This window comes from Petaurus breviceps, unplaced genomic scaffold, assembly GCF_028583685.1.
Source record: "Petaurus breviceps papuanus isolate PSGF00001 unplaced genomic scaffold, PetGlider_PUasm1.0 126, whole genome shotgun sequence".
In the NCBI taxonomy this organism is placed as follows: domain Eukaryota; kingdom Metazoa; phylum Chordata; class Mammalia; order Diprotodontia; family Petauridae; genus Petaurus; species Petaurus breviceps.
In genome coordinates this window covers 21,732,671-21,755,067 of record NW_027185655.1, presented here as the reverse complement: position 1 = coordinate 21,755,067, position 22,397 = coordinate 21,732,671, and the positions used below count along the sequence as shown (strand labels likewise).

At 39.6% G+C, this 22,397-nt stretch overlaps 2 protein-coding genes across 8 annotated transcripts in view; one reads left to right on the top strand and one right to left on the bottom strand.

Moving 5' to 3' along the window:
• Nucleotides 1-5,661, top strand: part of RAP1GDS1 (Rap1 GTPase-GDP dissociation stimulator 1) — a 221,049-nt gene extending 215,388 nt beyond the window's left edge. For all 6 annotated transcript variants that reach the window (XM_069094364.1, XM_069094356.1, XM_069094347.1 and 3 more), the window contains one exon: nucleotides 5,019-5,661. In XM_069094364.1, the coding sequence (XP_068950465.1) occupies nucleotides 5,019-5,146 (128 nt within the window). In that variant the 3' untranslated portion in view covers nucleotides 5,147-5,661. The remainder of the gene's footprint in view (nucleotides 1-5,018) is intronic.
• Nucleotides 5,662-17,056: 11,395 nt separating this feature from the next.
• Nucleotides 17,057-22,397, bottom strand: part of TSPAN5 (tetraspanin 5) — a 205,531-nt gene continuing 200,190 nt past the window's right edge. For both annotated transcript variants that reach the window (XM_069094316.1, XM_069094308.1), the window contains one exon: nucleotides 17,057-19,328. Coding sequence is in view for 1 of the 2 variants with exons in the window: in XM_069094308.1 (XP_068950409.1) it covers nucleotides 19,263-19,328 (66 nt within the window). In the remaining variant the exon portion in view is untranslated. The remainder of the gene's footprint in view (nucleotides 19,329-22,397) is intronic.

Sequence of the window (22,397 nt, the reverse complement as noted above, 5' to 3'; positions counted from 1 at the left end):
TGAACTGAAAGTTGACATTTATTGAGCAATTTTAAAATATTTTTTCTAAGAAGTAGACCTTCATCAGACTGCAAAAAAAAAAGGTCCACTACACAATAAAATTTTTAAATATATAATTAATTTATTTGTTTTTAGTTTTCAACATTCACTTCCATAAGATTTTGAGTTTTAAATTTTCTCCCTCTCCTTCTTCCCCCTCCCCAAGACACTTATATTAGACAGTGTAGTCTAATATAAGCTTTACTTACACATTCATATTAAACATTTTCACATTAGTCATGATGTAGTGAAGCATTAGAACTAATGGGAGGAACCACGAGAAAGGAGAATCAAACAAAAAGAGAGAAAATAGTATGGTTCCATCTGCATTCAGACTCCAAAGTTCTATCTCTGGATATGGACAGCATTTTCCATTGTGAGTCTTTTGGAGATGTCTCAGTCCTTGCATTTCTGAGAAGAGCTAAGTCTAACAAAGTCAGTCATCACACACGTGGTAGTTGTTGATTTGTGTGTTTCACACCTAATTTATTCCACTAATCCACCAACTCTATTTCTTTGATGATTGCCACTTTATAATACAATTCAAGATCTGGTACAGCTAGGACACCTTACCTTCCATTTCTTTTCATTAATTCCCTTGATATTCTGAAACTTTTGTTCTTCCAGAAGAATTTTGATAGTTTTATCTAGCTCTATAAAATATTTTTTTGGTAGTTTGGTAGGTATAGCACTGAATGAGTAATTTGCTTTAGGTAGAATTGTCATTTTTACTATATTAGCTAGGCCTACCCATGAGCAACTGATATTTTTTTGAATTATTTAGATCTGACTTTATTTTTGTGAAAAGTGTTTTGTAATTGTGTTCATATAGTTTCTGGGTTTGTTTTGGCAGGTAGACTCCCAAATATTTTAAATGTCTATAGTAACTTTAAATGAAATTTCTCTGTTTTGCTGTTGGGGTTTGTTAGCAATATATATAGAAATGCTGATGATTTGTGTGGGTTTATTTTATATCCTGCAACTTTGCTAAAATTATTATTTCAAGTAATATTTTACTTGATTCTCCAATTCTCTAAGTAGATTATCATATCATCTGCAAAGAATGAAAGCTTTGTTTCTTCTTTGCCTGTTCTAATTCCTTCAATTTCTTTTTCTTCTCTTATTGCTAAAGCTAACGTAATGGACACCCTTGTTTCACCCCCAATCTTACTGGAAATGTTTCTAGTTTATCCCCATTACATATAATACTTGCTGATGATTTTAGATAGATGCTACCTATCATTTTAAGAAAGATTCCATTTATTCCTGTGCTCGCTAGTGTTTTTTATAGGAATGGGTGTTGCATTTTGTCAAATGCTTTTTCTGCATGTATTGAGATAATCATATGATTTCTGTTTATTTTGTTGTTGATATGCTCAATTATGCTGATAGTTTTCCTAATATTGAACCAGCCTTGCATTTCTGGTGTGAATCCTATCTGGTCATAGTGTATTATCTTCAAGATAAGTTGCTGTAATCTCTTTGCTCATATTTTATTTAAAATTTTTGCATCTATATTCATTAGGAATATTGGTTTGTAATTTTCTTTCTCTGTTTTGGCTCTTCCCAGTTTAGCTATCAGCACCGCATTTGTATCATAAAAAGAATTTGGTAGGATTCCTTTGCCTATTCTCCAAAATACTTTATATAGTATTGGAATTAGTTGTTCTTGAAATGTTTAATAGACTTCACTTGAAAATCCATCTGGTCAGGGGTGGCTAGGTGGCACAGTGAGGAAAGTGCTGGCTGCAGAGTCAGGAGGACCTGAGTTTGGTTCTGGCCTCAGACACTTAACACGTACACACACAAAAAACTAGGTGAGTAACCTTGGGCAAGTAACAACCCCATTTGCCCTCCAAAAAGGCAAAAAAAAAAAAATCCATCTGGTCCTGGAGATTTTTTCTTAAGGAATTTAGGCTTGTTCAATTTCTTTTTCTGAAATAGGGTTAAGTATTTTATTTCCTCTTCTGTTAGTCTAGGCAATCTATATTTTTGTAAATATTCATTTATTTCACTAAGATTGTCAAATTTCTCACCATACAGTTGGGCAAAATAACTCCTAATTATTGTTTTGATTTCCTCTTCATTGGTGGTAAATTCACCTTTTTCATTATTGTTGCTGATAATTTGGTCTTTCTTTTTTTTTTAAATCAAATTAACCGAAGGCTTATCTATATTATTGTTTTTTTTTTCATGAAACCAGCTCTTAGTTTTATTTATTAGTTCAACAGTTTTCTTAATTTAATTTCTATTAATCTCTCCTTTGGTTTTCAGAATTTCTAATTTGGTATTTAATTAGGGATTTTAAATTTCTTCCTTTTCTAACTTTTTTAGTTGCATACCCAATCCAATGATCTCTTCTTTCTTTATTCATGTAGGCCTTTAGAGATATAAAACTTCCCCTAAGAATCACTTTCGCTGCATCCCAAAAGTTTTGGTATGTTGTGTCATTATTGTCATTCTCTTAGATGAAATTATTAATTTGTTGTTTGACCCATACATTCTTTAGGATTAGATTATTTAGTTTCCAATTAATTTTTAGTTTTTTTTTAGGCCCTTTATTACATGTAATTTTTATTGCACCATGATCTGAAAAAGATCCATTTAATATTTTTGCCTTTCTGCATTGGATTGTGAGGTTTTTATGCCCTAATACACAATTTTTGTGTAGGTGCCATGTATCACCAAGAAAAAGGTATATTCCTTTCTATCCCCATTCAGTTTTCTCCAGAGGTCACCATAACTAATTGTTCTAAAATTCTATTAATCTCCTTAACTTCTTCTTTACTTTGTAGTTAACTTTATCTAGTTCTGAGAAAGGGAGGTTGAGGTCCCCCACTAATACAGTTTTATCTGTTTCTTCCTGTAATTAATTCCCTTAACTTCTCTTCTTTTAATTAGATTTATTTTTGCTTTTGCTGTATCTGAGATTAGGATGGCTACTCCTGCTTTTTTACTTCAGCTAAAGCATAATATATTCTGCTCCAGTCTTTTACCTTTATTCCTTGCGTATCCTTCTGCTTCAAATGTTTTTCTTGTAAACAGCATTTGTAGGATTATGGCTCTTAATCCATTCTGCTGTCCACTTCCATTTTTATGGAAGAGTTCATTCCATTCACAGTTAGGATTACTATTTGTGTCTTTCTCTCCATCCTGTTTTCCCTCATTTATGCTTTTCTCTCTCCTTTCTCCCTTTCCCTCCTCACTTCTATCAGCCCCTTTCCTTTTCTTCCTGGTTTGCTTTACTGCTTCTTCTCCCCCGTCTATCCATCCCCTCCCTTTTCTTTCCTCTTTCCCCTCCTACTTCCTATGAGGTAAGTTAGATTTCTTTACTTGATTAATGTTCCCTCTGAGCCAAATCTGATGAGAGTAAGGTTCCAACAATGCTCATCTCTCTCTCTTCTTTCCCTCTATTGTGATGGTTTTTGTGCCTTTTCGTATGATGTAATTTACCTTTGTCTGCCACCTCCTTTCCTCTTCTTCCAGTACAATCCCTTTTCACCACTTTTTTTTATCACATTTTTTTTCATCACATCCAAGTCAACTTATACCCACACCCTCTGTCTATGTATACTCTTTTTAAATGTAATAACATTACAGTTCTCAAGAGTTACAAGTGTCATCTTCCCTTGTAGGGATGTAAAACAGTTTGCCCTTATTAATAGCATGTGTTTTTTTTTTCTTTCCTGTTTACCTTTTTATGCCTGTTTTGAGTATTGTATTTGAAGATCAAATTTTCTGTTGAGCTCTGGTCTTTTCATGAGGAACCTTGGAAGCCCCCTGTTTCATTAAATGTCAGTCTCCTTCCCTGAAAGATTATGCTCAATTTCACTGGGTAGTTGATCTTTCGTTGTAATCTAAACTCCTTTGCCTTATGGAATATTGTATTCCGTGCCCTCCAAACTTTTAACAAAGAAGCTGCAAGGTCCTACATAATTCTGACTGTGGTTCCATGATATATAAATTGTTTCTGGCTGCCCACAGTAATTTTGGAATTTGGCTACAATATTCCTTGGAGTTTTCAATTTGGGATCTCTTTCAGGAAGTGATTGGTGAATTCTATGACTATTTTACCTTTTGGTTTTAGGACCTCAGGGCAGTTTTCCTTGATGATTTCCTGAAAGATGCTCTCCAGGCTATTCGTTCTGTCTTTCGGCTGGCTCAGCTATTCTAGGGTTTTTCCTGAGGCAGTATTTTTGGGGCTATCCGAGGTCAATAAGAGAGAGTGCAAGCGACTTACTCCTCCATCTATTGGCTCTTGGAAGCCTATAAATCCTCTGCACAAAAAATGTAAAGAACCCTGGAGAGTATACTAAGACCCTCTGCCCTGTGATCCTAAGGTTTTGGACACCAGCTATTAATATCATAGATTCTTCTATTGACTCATAGTAGTGTAGAGGAGGCCCTGAATTTTCAACACTAGCACATTCAGCCAGGGCCTACCAAGCTGTAAAGGTTTTGATTATGGGCCTAACAAAGGTCTCATCTGTTGCTTGAAACCTAAGCTAGCTCGTCAGTCAACTCCTCCTATTTGCTGGGCACTGTGCTAAACTCTGGGGATACAAAACCAGTCCCTGCTCTCAAGGAGTTCCCAGTCTGGGGGTAGGAGAGTGTACAGAGTGTAATCAATGGAAGGAAGCCACTTAGAATGAAAGGGGAATGGAAGGTGGGTTTTTAGCTGAGACTTGAAGAAAGCTTCTCACCAGAGAACTAACCATCAGGCGAGGATTGTTTTGACTGGAAAGACTCACGAAATGATTGACTAAGCATGGAGTGAGCCGTGATTGGCATCAGTGGAAGAAAGACCCACAGATCATCCTTCCAAAAAAGAACCCTAGGATCTGGTCCTGTGCTTCTTTGGGGCCGGATTCATTCCTGATCATTACCTTTGAGCACTGAAAGGGCACTGTCTCTATCAAGGACCTTTGTGTGTGGAGAAGAGAGGAGGCATTTCTAAATCCCTGAATTCTCTCTTGCAGAAATTCTTCACAAGGAGGTGCAGAGTCTGGCATTTCTAGAAGTCGTATCCAAGCTTCGCAGCCATGAGAACAAGACGGTGGCCCAGCAGGCCTCCCTCACGGAGCAGAGGCTGGCTGTGCACAGCTGAGAACGGCCCTTGCCCCCGCCTGGTGTCCCGTCCTTCACCTCAGTCCTCCGTCCACCGTATCACCTGTGCATGCGTGTGACGTTCCCACACCCAGGGAAGGACTGCCATCGGTACCTTCCCAGCCCATAGTTGGTGTGAGCGTGAACCTGTCCGGACCAGTCTCTGCCCATAACCGTTCTACTCGTATTCTTGTGGCCCGAGTCCCATCAGTAGAATGTGCATGTTGTAATCCTCTAACGACATAAATGTGGTACTACATGACAGCCCCCCTCCCCCCCATAAATTGCATAATAATTTACTGATAAATTAGAAACAAGCCAGTATACAGCAAGATCTGTCTCGTGTGTGGAAGATAGGACGAAACAGTAAAAATAAGAATAATAATAAATAGCTCCATTTTTGGTGCTTTGGAAGCACAATGACAAAAGAAATGTGTTGCTGCTCATTCACTGGTCTTGCTTATTAATGTCAAAGTCATGGTACCTAGAGCTAACAAATAAAATCCCAGTGCTCTACCCTTGACCCTGTGGCCTGTATTCTTACCCACCCAGAATCCCCAAATGGCACTGACTTGGCAGGGCCGCCTGTGGGATTCATGCTATACCAACTGATCACATCAGTAGTTGCCTGGCGCTCGGCACCTGGGTGGCTTTCACGCTGACATTGAGGGGCTCCTACATGAGAAACACGAGGAAACTGATTAGATCACTTAGCTATTCATGTATTCCTAGAATCTCAAAACCAGTCTCCCACAGTGTCTTTCTGTATACCCTTGTAACAGAACTCGATAGGATTAAGACTAAAGACTGAGGAAAGGAAGGCTTGGGGAAGAGCGAGGAGTTAGAGTGTGAGAAAGCTATAAAACACAGTAGCCAGCCCACAATTCTTTTTGTAAGCAGTACAGCAACCTGCTTCCTCAGCTATTTCTTTGAGCCCTGCAATAAAAAGGGAATTCATGAACGATGCAGACCTGCACACCCCTGGTGATTTCTTTCCTTCTGTTCACTCTCTGCCCCTGCCACCAGTAGATGACTTTGGAACTCTTGCAAGCCACTCAACAACACCCTGGTGGTTCTCCTTTTCCTTCCTGACTTTAACCGGTTCCTTCTTCCCCATTGCCTATCTATAAGTTGGAAAATACAAAGGTCAGACGTGAGGACTGGCTTTTCTCAGAAGTGGTCGTAAAGCCCCAGAAGGGGCTGTCAAGGGAGGCAAGACAGCACACAGGAAGTATAGAACACACTCCTCTCTGGGATGACTTAGGGGCAGTCCTTGGCTTTGGACTCTAAAACAAACATAATTCAAAGAAGTTAAGTCCTGAACAAGATGGAAAAGCCCCTTGGATGTTCACAAACATCTTTGACGTCCACAGAAGTGGCTTCTCTGGGGGAAGTTGGTTTATTTCCTTCCCTTGTATCAGATGACGATATCAACATTTACTGTCATTTGGGGAAGGTTATTAGTAATACTGCTGTACAGTAGAGGGTACTTAATCTTTTTTGCTGTCATGGATCCCTTTGGTCCTCAGAATAACACACTTAAATGCACAAAATAAAATATATAGGATTAAAAAGGAAACCAAACTTATTTAAATAGTTATCAAAATATTAGAAAACAGGTTCACAGACCCCTGGTTAAGAATGCCTGCTTTGGGGGCAGCTAGGTGGCGCAGTGAATAAAGTAGTGGCCCTGGAGTCAGGAGGACCCGAGTTCAAATGCAGCCTCAGACACTTGACACACTTACTAGCTGTGTGACTTTGGGCAAGTCACTTAACCCCAACTGCCCTCCAAAAAGGAAAAAAAAATAATTCCTTCTTTGGAGGCTGATCATATCACTATATGAATTATATTGATAACATATCAATAAATGAATTATATTGATGACATATCAATAAATTAATGATATAAAATTGGATTAGTGTAACTTGAGACATCCATTCAGGAAACTGGCACTAATTCTAACAGCTGAAATAATTATCTGCCTTTTATTATTAATAAATAGTATGTTCAGAAACTTTAATATTTATTTAAATTGATGAGATTAAGGGACCTAATATAGAAAGATGAGGAACTATGACTGGAAAGGGAAGCTTTTCCAGTTTATTAAATAAACAATATTTGGTGAACTGGGGAGGGGAGTTGAATTTAACCAATTGATATGTTGAAATTTTATAAATTAATGAGGAAATAGACAAATATAGCCCTGGATTATCCAAAGATTTAGGGGTGGTAAGGTTAAATATGAGTGCAGTTAAGAAGCAGGCTGCAGGAAAGCTGATAAGTGAGGTTAGTTAACCCATGTAACTTTTTATGGAAAACATCTCTCAAACTTGGCCACATAAAGAAAGGGATTCCCCTACCCCACTTCTCTAAAGCTTTATGAAGTTGAGGCATCTTCAAGGTTATCTGGCTTAGCCCCATTATTTTTAAGATGAGAAAATTGAGGCTCAGAAAGGGTAAAGTATTTTAGAGGCATCTGGCACCATATTGGTCCAGCTTCTCAAATAGAATGGGGTCCCCAGTCAAAGTATACATAACTACTTTCCTGATCTCTCCATGGGAGTGATAACACAATTCTAAAACTGGACAAGATTCCTGAAAAGCTGACTTCTTCTATGAATACTTTCCTGGTAACAAATTATCTTTTCAATTCTGTCAATCAATAATCATTTATTAAGTACCTGTCTGCCAGGCATTTGAATGCCAAGAAAAGCAAAAGACAATCAATCCCTGCCCTTGAGCTTATAATTTAACAGGGGAGATAATGGAATGAATATGTACACACAAGGTATTTACAAAATGAATGGAAAGTAATTTACAGAGGGAAGACACTAGAATTAAAAAGGATTGGGAAAGGTTTCCTGTAGAATTTCAGGGAAGCCCAGGAGGTGAAGATGAGGAGGGACAGCATTTTAGACATGGGGGACAACCACAGTCTGAAGACAGAGTGCCTTGTTCAAGGAGCAGCCAGGAGGCCAGTGTCACTGGATTCAAGAGAACATGGTGGAAAGAGAAGTCAAGGTATAAAAGAAGTCTGGAAAGGTGGGGAAGAGGGGTCAGGATGTGAAGGTCTTAGAATGCCAGAGGATTTCATATTTCTTAATAGTCTTACCAACATGGCTTTCCTTGATTTAGAAGGACTATTTTTGCTTCTTGCTTAGCAGCTACATCTAAAAATTTTACCATTATCTGAGTATTTGTTGCTATTAAGGGAAAGGAAATCTCACCTCCAGATGAATACTGTACATATCCCAGTTCACATCATCTCAGCATACCCAGAGAAAAGGAACAAATAGTAGCCTGCCACGTAACACTCAAAAGTCATAGAACGCTGAAGGCATGTTGTTCTATTTAAATCTGAGGATTAATTCGGGAGCCATCTTGCCCCACCTCTCCATACCTTGGATTTATTCCCTGAATGAGCAGCTTCAAGCCCAGCTTCACTACACATACCCACCAACAGCACTAGTTTACATATACAATCGGCAGATCTCATTATCCTCTTTAAATCTGGGCAACTGAGACAAAAAGAGTTCCTGGGATCACAGATTTAAAACTAGAAGGTACCTGCAAGGTAGTCTATCTAGTCTGGGCAGCCCTCTTATTTTACAGGGAAGGGATCGGAGACCAAGAGAGGTTAAATGTCTTGTCCATGGTCACAGATGTGAGAGGTGGGATTTTTACCCAAATCTTCTTACCTCGAGTCCATCACTGTATCCATTACATTAAATGCTTTATCTGATTCCCCTGATTTGAGCCAAAAAAGGAACTCAAATTCTCTAGATTCATTTCATTAGACTCTGCCATCTTGAAAGCACCAGCAAATGATAAAAAAAAAAACCTTCACTATGCTCTACAAAAATGTGTATGTATGATTGCACGTGACACATGCAATACATCTTATACTATAGTAAAAGGCTCATAGCTGTGTTGCAAGCATTCTCATTCCCTGGTTTCTAGATTCTACTCTAAGCTAAAACTAGTACTAGAATGCTGCCCACCATTCTGTGAAATTCAAAGTTTATCTTTTCGAGGTGTTAGTAAGCTAAAATTGCATCTGTCATCCCAAGAAATGGGCAGTGTTTGCAAATTACACAGTGTGCTGGATTGAAAATTGAAACCTATCCTTCAAAAGGACCCCTGTCCCTTGGGCAAATTACTGATGCTGTCTCTGGTTCCCTAGCTTAGATTTGACAACCAAAGATCTCGAGCTTCATGAAGGACGTCTCAGAGGTTGTCTAGTTCAATGCCTGCATTGTACAAATAAGAAAACAAAAGACATTGAGTTTGCTCATAGGTACTGAAGGGGTTGATCTTGTAATCATAAAAAAATTAATTTTCTTTTTTTTTTAAAGCAATCGGGGTTAAGTAACTTGCTCAAGGTTACACGGCCAGTTATTTCTGGGTGTGGTGCTGAGTATCTGGGCCCGGATTTGATCCAGGTCATCCCGACACTGGAGCCGGTGCTCTTAATCGCTGAGCCACCTGGCCGCCCCCAAAAAATTAATTTTCAATCAAGAAATTGGACACAGCTTTAAACTAAACATTCCTGCCCACCCTCACTTGTGACAATTGGATTTCCATAGTATTTCATAGTAAAAAGAACCCTGAACATGTCATCTGGTCCAAGCCCCTCGTTTTATAGATGAGGAAACAAACCTTGGGGATGTGAGCTGATTCCCCAAAGGTCACACAGATTGTGTCAGAAGTAGAATCTGAACCCAGATCTGCATAGAGCCAGTTCTCATTCCACTGCACATGCTGAGTCTATGTTCCAAAAGTCTCTTGAATTAAGGAACTTTTCATTTAGTATATTTTGTCAGATTTTATTGAGTAATCTACACTCCCATTTGAAAATGGGTATACATTGGGACAGCTAGCGGATAGATAGAGCACCAGCCTTGGAGTCAAATCTAGCCTCAAGACACTTAGTGTGCCCCTGGACAAGTCCCTTATCCCTGACTGCCCTTAAAAAAAAAGGTATACATTTACCAAGTATGCAGAATTTAAATGACACTAATTACTTTGGAGAAATTTCCAGTCCAAGACCAAACCCAAATATACTGTTGTTCATTACCATGACAAATTAGCTCAGATAACTACTTAGTGGGTAGAATTTAACTTGATTGATTGGACATGCTTCCTTTATACAGCATCTCCCTTCTCCTGCCCAACCACTTCTACCTCCGGAATACAGGAAAGAACACCAGTCAGAAGACTTGGGCTAGACGCTCAGCTCTGACATGCACTGGGTTTGGAACCTCTCCGAGACTCAGTTTCCTCATCTGTAATCAAGGAAACTGTACAAAATGGTGCCTAAGATCCCCCATCATCTCCAAGGATCTATGACTCTATGAGGGCAGAGCTAGTTAGCAATAGAAACAGCTGACATTTATATCTATAGTGGTTTTAGCACTTTAGACACATCATCTGGTCTGATTCTCACAACAATCCTCTGAGGTAGGTAATTTTATTTATAGATGAGGAAAGGAAAGCTGAGAGAGGCTAAAATAACTCACCCAGGAAAAAAACAATTTCGCTTCTGAGATAGGATTTGAACTCAGATTTTCCCTACTCTAGTAGACCTACCATTAAACCTTGCAGCTGCAATACTGGTCCCAACTATCTGACCCTAGAGATTTTATCTTCCTGAATCACTGACTCCCAAGAGGAGGAAAGGATCTCAGAGACCATCTAACCCAACCCATCCCTGGACAAGAATTCTTTCTATAACATACCTGACAAGTGGACATCTAGCCTGTTCTTGAAGACTTCTAGTGGAGAGGATCCCATTCCCCCAGCAGCTCATTTCACTTCTGGACCTCTCCAGGTGTCAGTTGATCTTTTGTGACATCAACACTAAATATCTATCTTTGTAATCATCACCACTCCTATTTCTGCCTCGCTGGGGCTGACCATCAAAGTTCTGGGGCTTAGCACACACAGGTAAGAAGAGGAGCTGAGAGTCCTGCCTCTTTTATTTCTCTTTCCAGCCTTAAACCTTAATGCATGCCCTTACAGCCATCTAAATGAGAGATCTAAAAATAAACAATAAATCTAAATATAGCTGTCTAAAATTGAGACTTCTGCTAGATCCCTTTACTTCAGAATTCTTCCTTCTTTCTTTGTGAAACACAGGGTGACACACCCACCAAATAAAAGTTGTGGTGACTCTGGTCTGAGGAAATAATTAAGTTCCCATACAATTTGGCATAGCAGACAGAGCATTCATTCTGAAGCTGGAACACCTTGGTTTGAATCCCAGCACTAACAACACAAACTGAGCAAATTTCAGACCACTATTTCCTTATCTATGAAATGAAGTTGATAATTACTTACCTTCCAGGGTTTTTGTAAGATTTGAATCATTATGATGATGAACTCTAATTGACTTAGTTCTTCTTAGCAATACAATGATCCAAGACAATTCCAAAAGAGTTATGATGGAAAATGCCATCCACATCCAGAGAAAGAACTGATAGGGTTTAAATGTACATTGAAGCATATTATTTTTCACTTGGTTTTTTTTTCATGGTTTTTCCTTTTCTTCTGTTTCTTCTTTTACAACATGACTAATGTTGAAATATCTTTTATGTGATTGCACATGTATAACCTATATCAGTTTGTGGCCATCTTGGGTAAGGGGAAAGAGAGAGAGGAAGAAAAATGTGGAACACAAAATCTTTCAAAAAATTAATATTAAAAATTGTTTTTACATGTAATTGGAAAAAATAAAATACCATTTATAAAAAAGATTTAAGGTGCTACACAAATAGTATTTATATCATGAGATTTAGCATTGGAGAGGACTTTACTGACCCCTCCCTCCTCCATTTTAAGAGGAGACAAGCTGGGACCAAGAGAGACACTTGTTCCAATTTTGAATAATGCAAAACTGTACTATTCATATTTGCTGTCCAAGAATCTTAAGATCCAAGAAGAACTACATAGAAATGGAGACAATATCTGTTTTGCAGCTTCATTAACTCTGAAGTTGTTGGTTTACTGGTGTGTAAAATTGTTCTTCGTAACAGGCTTTCATGGTGACAGCTTGTGATGAGTTTCTAAATTATTACCTTCATTAAGGGAGAGAAGTCACAATGTTAATCTGCTTCCTTATGTTCAATCTAGATAAATATTTCTAATAAATTAAAAATGCCCTGAGAGTAGCAGGGTGTCACAAGGACTATATTCATTGCCTTTGTCCTGTCATTACCATACTCTCAAAACTACCACCTTTCCTTCTTCCACATTAATTTTCTTCTTCCACACTTCTCTATAATCATACTAACTCTCCATATTTACTCCAGGCTGGCTAGCCTATTCCTGGCCCCCTCCAAATTCTCACTTCTGTTTCAGATCCATTTCCTCTATGAAGCTTTCCTGGATTCCTTGAGCCACCACCTATCTCTCCCTTCTTTGAACTTAAATCTAGACTGAATCATTTGAGAACTGTTCTCTAATTTTCTCCATTGTTTCATTGTGTATCTGTTTCATTTCTTTGGTTGAAAAATGTAAACTCTTTGAGGGCAGGAACCAAATCTTAGCTTTCTTCTGTATCCTTCACGGCAACTAAAACAGTGTTGGAGACAAGATGCATCATCATATCACTGTACAAAAGAAAGAAAGCATTCACCGTGAATATTGGATCATTTTATTTATAAAATTTTCAGTTGTTAACAAATTGCATATAAAATGAATTACTTCAAGTGAATACAGAATACTTCACAACTATTCAAATGATTTCCATCATAAATTTAATAAAACATTCCTTAGAAAGTCACTCATTAAAAAAACTTCACAAATGGCATCGAGACCATTTTTTGATCCTTTAAAATGAATAGTAAGAAGCAGTGTGAACATAGTCTTCTTATGTAAAGGTTCCATTCCATCCATTTAAATCACAGAGGACACAATACCACATATAATCTAATTATTCCATGGGCTATGCCTCTCATTAGCCCTCCCACTTATTTCACTGCCTTCCACTGAAGACTCCTAGCTGATCAGCCTCCCAAGATCCCAGATACTCACTATAGTGACATGCAATCCACTTTTAACAGTACCCTCCAACAGCCTTGTTGTTTTCACAAGTCATTTTGCTAATTCATAAATTAAAGCAACCAAGCAGAGGGTAAACAACAGATTCAAAAGCATTCAACACATTTATCAAGTAGGCGTACAAAAGCAAAGAGGAGGACATAGGCCTTGCTCTCTGAGTTTATAGTTTAATAGAAAGGAGAAGACAATGCACAGGTATATAGGAGACAAGAATGGGACAAGAGATTCATACAAAGTGCTCTGGTTTTTTTTAAAGGAAGGAAGGAAGGAAGGAAGGAAGGAAGGAAGGAAGGAAGGAAGGAAGGAAGGAAGGAAGAAAACGAACTTTCTGAGTTCAAGGAAGTTTGCCTGGCAGAAGTGGCACCTGAGCTGGACCTTGAGAGAAATGTAGTTGGGGTGTATTGTGGGCAGAAAGGACAACCTCTAATATTGGGGAACTGTAAGTTATCACTAAAAGGAAAAATTTATGAAGGTCTGCAATGGAAAGTGACATTGAAAAGGAAGGCTGCTGGCAGGTCTTTAAATGCCAGGAAATCCTGTCTCTGAAGGCTCTGAACAGGAAAGTGACTTTGTCAGATCTATGCATGAATCAATGTATTTTGCCACCTATAGGAAGGTTGTATCAGAGGAGAGTTGATTTAGGGAGACCAGTTAGGAAGCTATTACACCAAGTCCTGGAAAGACATGACAAGATCTTATACTAGTAGACAAAACAATGTTATCTTTTCTTTTTTACAACTGCAAATGGAAAAGGGGTGAAGGGGTGGGGGGCTCTTGGTGAAGAACACCACATAAAGTGGGTTAGACTTGCCAGATTGTTCTTTCCCACCTCATTTTTATTCTTCATTAGAAGGGATGACTCTCATAGGGGAAGGAAATCTTGAAAAATGAAGGTGATGGAAGAACAAGAGACCAGTTAAAATGCATTAAAAAAAACTACAAAAGGAAACACACAACACAGCTCACCACTATTCTAGAAGCATTGGTAAAGGGAGCCAGATGAAAATCTGCATTAATCTAGTACATTCAGTTACTTCCACAAATCTCTCTTCCTCTTAAATTGCTTCACCAATCCCAAATCAAATGTGTGTGTGTGGTTTTTGAGGAGGATTGATACTGTACCATACAGAATGTGTGTGTGTGTGTGTGTGTGTGTGTGTGCGCATGTGTGTGCTCACCCCGGGTGAGCAGATACATATTTTTTTCTTTCCTTAAGAAACATCAGAAGCCAATAGGTAACCAGTCAAATATATAGTGTATTTGGAAGCTTAGAGAGCTCTTTCCTCACAACAACCCTGTGAGGTAGGTCCTTGCTAGTATCACATTTTTACAGGTGAGGGAACAGAGAGATAAAGTGATCTGTCCAAGGTTACACAGCTAGTCTATGCCACAGCCAGGCCCTCAAACTCTTAGACTTCTAATGACCACTAAGGTCATTTGTAAAGTGCTACAAGTTAGTTAGGGTATTGGAGAACAAACGGAGGGGAGGTTGGGGAGGGGCTTTGAGGGACACACAAGGCAGTGGTCTAATGAAGTACCAGCAGCAGCAGATGTAGGCACAGCAAGGTCAAAAGACCCAATGAAAGAGCTGATGCTTTCTCTGGACCTTTCAAGAACAAGAAATATTAGCTCTCTTAATTTCAACATTACAAAAAAAGGCAGCTGATGCTAGAAGGCCAAATCTACTCTAAGAGACCAATGCAGAATAGAGTGGAAAAAAAGAGTTTTTCCCCAAACAAAAAATCTAGGCGCCCCTGTCCCATACAAATTAGTACTTCCCAAAGTTCCAGGAGGTCAAGGACTCAAACCCCCATTCCCCTGGGACTTTGAATGGAGCTAAATTATTTCCACATTTCTTTTTAGTTGTCACATGTAATTCTCCACTGTGGACACTAGAGGGCAGGGCAACAAAGCATTCCTGATCCAATTCACCTGCTTTCTGAAAAGCTCAGAAAGGCCTATATCAATTTACACACCATCTTGGGGTGGGGGGAAGTGAGAGATAGGGAGAAAATTTGAAACTGAAAATATTATGGAAGTGGATGTTGAAAACTAAAAATAAATTTTTAAAAGATAGACAAAAATATTTTAAACCTCAGAAATGGCCTCATTCTATTCCAGATTGAAAAAAAAAAAAGGCCAAATTCTGTGCCTCCCCAGGATGCACTGCAGGGAAACAGCCAGTTCTCATTTTATTTGCAGAGTGTACTGACACTGGGAAGAAATCTCCTGGCCTACCCTGCCCACCCTTCTGATTCACGTCAATGGCTGGTATTGGTTCTCTGAGGAGTATGGCTTATGGCCTGTATTGGGCACTCAGGACTAGTTCATCATGCATTGACTTAGAGTGGCCTTCTTCCATAAAGCACCTAATACTAAGCAAACAATAAAACAAAAAATCATTATCATGGTGGACTAATGCAATAAAATATCCTTAAGTTTAAGTCAGGCTATCTAAACTGCAAGCAAGAAAACCTACCCAGAAAGGGGGGAGAGAGACATGCAGCTAGAAAATGGCTATCGATCTGGAAGAATCTATTCCCTCCCTATCAATGATCATCTCAAGCACACTGCATCCTCCAGGGTCCAGCTGTCTTATTTATTGTTACCTGTAGACTTTGTATGGATTTCTTTTCCCTTTATGAATACAGAAAGATGAACACAGGGCACTTCCCCTGTGGCTCGAAGTACTTGGCATCCCACCACCATCCCCCAAATGCCTTAAAGAAGGGTGCCAGAAATGAAATTCAACTGGCCAGTTTTCATGGAAAAGTGCCCACGTCTTCTTCAGAGGTCTAAACAGCATTTCCCTAGAGAAGGGGTCCTCAAAGTGAAATCTGAAAACAAAGAAGTGGAAAGGACCTTTTAGGTCACCAGTATTCAATATTTCCGTTGTCTTTGGACACAGACTTCATGGGGCTTCTATTCACTGTGGATAGAAACAGGGTCTGAGCAGATCTCTCTAAGATAGCCAATACTAAGCTTATTCCTAAAATATTTCCATCCCATCCCCCAGTTAATGCAAGCATATATATTTTGCATAACAAGCAAAGGTCAATTGACCTACATCTCAGAAACTTCTTGGGAAAGCATTGTTAGAATCTGTAAGTGGGGAGGGAGGCAGTAGTTATAAATAGGAATAGGGACTGGTCCTCCAAGAACACAATTCTTTTATAAATGCAGATCATCTCCTTTTTGGTCTTAAGAGAGTAGTTCAGTGTAAGTACTTAGAGTAAGCTACTCTCTGTAGCTGTGTTATATCACTTGGCCACTGTCACACAGCCAATCTGAGGTCAAGGTTGGCCTTGGACCCAAGGCTTTCTAGGTTGGAGGCCAGCTCTCTATCCACTAAATCACACTACCTCTCCAGAACTCTAAAGAATAATTATTAATTAACAGTAGGTATAAAGAATGTAACCATGATACAGCAATGAAAGAGAAGTGGGATTACTCATGCCATTTTATGTGAGTGGCTGGATCATTTAGCACCATGGACCAGTGGGATGAAGAAAGGCTGCTTTAACCAGGATGCTCAAAGCAGTAAAAGCTGAGCTGAGCCCAAGAAAATACCTTAAACTCTTCAGGAAAAAAAAATCAAAGCAAAACTCTCTGAATAGTTTCAATTACTCCTTTCCAACTTTAGTGAGAGTCCTTGCAGGCACTGCCCTGTTTGTGAAATCATGTTGGGTTCTAGATTTCCCCTCTCTGATGAACTCCCAGGTTCTGGACCTTGTAACGCCAGCTGAGATAGGGGTTTTGTCTTCTCCTCTAGCCCACCCTTAGGGAAAGTGAAGGAAGGACTTCGGCTTCCTAAGGGGAATGTGATGAAGAAAAACGTAACACTGCGGAAAGGTGGAACCAGGTTTATTAAGGACGATCTTTATTACAAACACTTTCTGAGTGTAAAAAATAATGCATGATTTAAAAAATGAAGCTCACACGGACTTGCTGTTGGTCCTTCACTGCATTCTCTGAAGGGTTGGGATGTTGCTGACAATGAGCCTAAAGGTCAAATGGAATTCATGAGGTAATTAATGGGAAAAAAAGGCAAAAGTGCAACTTGGAGAGCTCAAGTCTTCACAGCCAGGGGATGCTAAATTATAATTTGGGGGCTGGAGATGGACTAAGTTTATCAGATATCACAGAGATGTGGAATGAACCTTTCTATCTAACTGTACAAGTGTACATACACACACACACACACACACACAGGCTCACACATGCACACACACACACACAATATGGAATAGATTACTATTTAGAAGAAGGTTGTAGATGGAGCATTTTCTTCCTCTTTTTATGAACATTTCAAAAATTGATCATACCCAGGGCTGGGACAGTGGAGGGTCAGGTGCAAAATAGGAAAACACAAGCTCAATCTCTCTCCAAAGTGCACTGGCCAAATGGCAATTTGGAAGGATGGCATGCCATAGGAGAGACCCCTGGCACCTGTGTCATCCCTGCTGCCCAGGGGAGAAATGCCCTGATAGACACTTACACAAGACACTGTGGATGAAAGCCGGGAAGCCTTCTCTGGCCTTCCTACTGATACTAGGTCACGTTGGGGCAGCAGCACCAAGACAGTGTCATGGGGCCCTTCCCCCAGGCTTGGACAGCAGTCCTGGCTCCAGACTCTTGTGCTTCATTATCATTCTAGCTGTTAAGTCTCCTGGAAGAGGATGGAGGTAACTGGAGACCACACACACGGTTTCTTTCTTTTCCATTAGAAAAAAAAGACAAGCTTTTTGAGCCTGTTGAGGCTGCTTCCCATTGGCATTTAATCCCATTTGGGGAAAGGAAGGAAGGAAGCAGTTGGTGAGGGGGTCATGAGAAAGGACCCCAGGGACAGTGTGGCTGAGTTCCTGGAAGCATTTCCGAGTGTCAAGGCTGATCCCTTCACTTTGAGGATGTGGGGAACAAGCCAGAACTTCTCACAGCCATGCACTAAAAAAGAAATGGGTCAGTTCTGACCAAATTACAGTTTGAAATATTTCTGAGAGTGTTGGTACATTAGGGAGGAAGTAATGGCTGGTGGATCTCAAGTCACGATTCATGCAGGTAAGAATCATTAAAAAGGAAAAGTCAAGGTTTCAGCTGGGAAAAAAAAATGTTTTAAAGGAAAATTTAAAAGATTTGTATCAAAGCCTTAGCCCCCTAATCCCCAAATAAGGAGTATTCCAGAAATTTCCAAAGAATACAGCAACCAATTTTTTTTTTCTGGGGCGGGGGGAGAACATTAAGTAACACCACCTCATTTAACACAATTTCTTCTCCTATTTCCATTTGAAATAAACCCCATGCTTGCTTAGGAAGATTGCTCGGCTAAGATACGGCACCCTGAAGTCTTCCAACTCATTGGCTCAGTGCAGATGTCATATTGATTTCCTTCCCTGGCAAAAGGGGAAGAACCTGGAACAGCAGGTGATGCTTCTCACAAGTTATTTAAAGACTCTGTTCACAAATTCAGGAGCAGGACACTTAAAAGACCCAAGTTCTCTTCTTGGTTCTTAGAATTTCTTAACATTTACAGTTGGAGATGAAAAAAAAATTTGCTCCTTATCAATGGGTTTCATTTTAGAAAAGATAGCAGTTCCTTTCATTTGAGGACAAAATGACTGTCCCTTCTGGGTATGATGAAGACACAAAACTCCTTTCGCCACCTCTGACAGCCCTCAAATAACACAAGGAGAGAAAAAACATCATTTTCCACAGATCACAATGTAATTGTGTTTCAATTTACGCACATCTGGTTGAATTTTCTTTTTGGTAAGTGTCCAACTGTTCACAAACCATGGCTACAGTAGATGCACGGTTCAACAGCTTTCAAATGGATCATTTTTTGTTTTAAATTGAAATCTGTCAGTGAGCAGCAGGTCCTAATAACCCTCCCTAGGTTCACCCCTACAGAAGCAATTTCATGGCAATATCAGCCTTTGGGACTGCAGACTGAAAGCATTGTCACTGGCGTTGGAGCTTGGCATCAGCATAGCAGACTGGAGGCAGGGGAGGGTCTCAGGAGTCCAGTGTCTTACAGCGGTTGGTTCATTCAGCAGTTCTACCAGCTGGCCCTGACAGCTTCAATGTCACTAACCAAATTCTGAGCTAGGCATATCCCAAAAATCTGGGAAAAGAAGAAAGAGCGAAAACATCAGAAGGAGCAGTTGGGTTTCCTGGAGCTTTTCTTCATTTCCTTTTGTTTAAAACTCATTTTTAAAGGAAAATCTCTCACCTTCAGGTCAAGAAAAATATAGCTCTATCATGACCAGATTTAGAAACAGAAACTCCCTGTATTAGCTCTAAGCCCCCAACAAGGAGAAAGCAAAGCTATCAGACCAATGGTGAAAGACACTACTCAACTCCAGACAGAAAAGTGATGGAGTAAATATGCAGAAGGAGACACATGTTCTTGGACACAGCTCAGGTGAAAATGTATTTTATTTGACTCTGAATATTTTTTTACAATGCTTTTTTTTCCTTTTGTTTTTCAGGGGTGGGGGGAAGGAAGAATGGCAGAAAAAAAAGAATGTTTGCTAATTGAAAAAATAAAAACATAAAGAATGTAATGCCAACTCTCACAGCCAAATCTGAGAGAGGGAAAGGGGAGGAGAGGGAGTAAGGGAAAGAGAGGGAGGGAGATAAAGTGAGGGGGAAGGGAGGGAGAGAGAAAGAAAGAGAGGGAGAGGGGGAGAAGGAGAGGGAGAGAGAGATTGGACTTAACATCCCTGTAATACCCTTAATAGCTCTAATATCCTATCACATGTATTCTGTTCATCCAAACTAGAACATCAAACTTTGAGTTAAATGAGATGTCAACTCACATAAAAGCTCTTTGCATAGCTTAAAGTGCTACATAAGACTATTATTATTTATTTATACTATTATTATTTTTTTATACTTCCAGAACTGCTTAAGTTTAGGAATGCTAACTTAAAGAGTTCCTGAGCTGCAAAGGAACTCAAGCATCATAGCTGGAAAAAATCAGCTATTTCAGTCTCTTCATTATTCAGGTAAATAAACAGACCTAGAGAGAAGTAATTTGTCCAAAGTACCAAACTATTAAAGACTATTCTTTGACCTGTGGAAACACGTTACTGAGTCCTTTTCTACGGGGTTTGAACTTCCCTTTATGGAATCAGGTGGCATGAACTCACCAAGAACAGTTAGATGCCATTTTAGTTGGAAAAACCTCAAAGACCATCTAGTCCAATCCTCTCACTTTACAAATGAGGAATCTGAGGCCCAAGGAACTTAAATGAGTTGCCAAGGTTACACAGAAGGATGATTTGAACACAAATCCTCTGACTCAAGAACCAGTGCTCTTTCCAGGATACCATGATGCCTCCACATTCCAAGAATCTTTTGCACTAAGAAAGGTTTTCTGGAAAGACTTGCATGAACTGATGCTGAGTGAAATGAGCAGAACCAGGAAAACATCATACACAGTAACAGTAACATTGCACAAAGACCAACTTTGATAGACTTGGCTCTTCTCAGCAATGCAAGGATCTAAGACAACTCCAAAAGACTCATGATAGAAAATGCTATCCACTATGGAGTCTGAATGCAAATTGAAGCATACTATTCTCTCTCTCTCTCTCTCTCTCTCTCTCTCTCTCTCTCAGAAAGGGGGGTGATGGTGGTGGTTCTTTCTCATGGTTCTAATAAAAAATAAAACTAAGAAAGGTTTTGCTTTAATAACAATGAGCTTTGGGAAATTATACTGAGTAACACATTAATACCAACTGGTTCTTTGAAAACAGATTCAAAATTCAGTTAATTAATTTTGGCCAAATATGCAGAATTAAAATATACATTGGTTATTTGGGGAAGATTTTAGCTCAAAGCAAAAAAAATTCACCCAAGTTCTTGTGCATCGGGCATGGTAAATTTACTTGGTCAGTTGACTTGCTTTTGCAAGGGAAATTTAACTTGATTGACTGTATACATCTTCCTGCCAAACTACTTCTATCTGTATTAGATGGGAAAGAACACTGGAATTGTGGTCAGAAGACTTGGGTTAGATTCTGCTCTGGCTCTCACAAAGTGTGTGACCTTGGACAAGTCACCTTAGTTTCATCATTTGTAAACAAAGCTGTCACTCAAAGATCCATCAAAAAAATCACTCAGTAAGTATTGCTGACACTGTGTTAGGTGCTAGGTAATAGAAATAAAAAATGGCACAATCCCTAAGGCCTTATTCAGCTCTAAGCCTAGGATTCTATGATGGCAGAGAAAGTTCTAGATCCCGTTTCCTGACTCTCAGTTCAGAGCTCCTTCCCCTGTACCAGAGGTTAATCCCTGTAAATATTTCCATGTACCAAAGTTGGTATGAAATGAAAGAAATCTCTAGAGTTTCTGTGCCTTTGAACAAATGAAAAATGAATTTATTTCAATGGGATAATATAGCTATTTACCAAATATTCCCCATACAGAGGCAACTAAGTGAGTAAGTAGAGAGAGTTCCAGACTTGGAGTTAGGAAACCCTGAGTTCAAATCCAACCTCTGACTTTCACTGGGTTTTTGATCTTAAGCAAGTCACTTAACCTCTGTTTGCCTCAGTTTCCTTATCTATAAAGCAGAGATAATAATGGCAGGTAGCTCAGAGGGTGGTGGGGAGGATAAAATGAGATATGTTTTCTAAAGCCCTTTGTAAACCTTAAAGCGCTATATAAATGTTCACTGGTACATCATTCCTGGCTGCTCCTCCCTTGAAATGCTTCTTGTAGCCCCTGTGGGAGCACAGTCCCTGCCATTGAGGGTGTTAGCCATCCCTCCCAGGGTCTGATGTCCTGTGCAGATGGGATGAGTGGACAGCAATCTCTGGCTTTATCCAAGTCATTGATGAAAATGTCAGACAAGCATAGATCATCAGACAATCCACTAGAGCTCCCTGCCATGCTGGCAAGGAATGATTCAGAGCTCTGTTCTTGGCCCCAGCTACTCAGCCAGCTGTGAATTGTGTTTTCCTCTAGCCCACAGCTCTCCATCTTGTGCACAGGAATCATGCCACAGATTTTATCAAGTGCTTTGCTAAAATCTAGGTTAACTAGATTGTATTCCCCTAATCTATCAGTCTGGTAATCCTGTAGAATGAGGGAGGGAGGGAGGAAAAAGGGAAAAGGGAAAAAAAGGGAAAAGGTGAAGGGGAAGGGGAAGGGGAAGGGGAAGGGGAGGGCAGGGGAGGGGCAG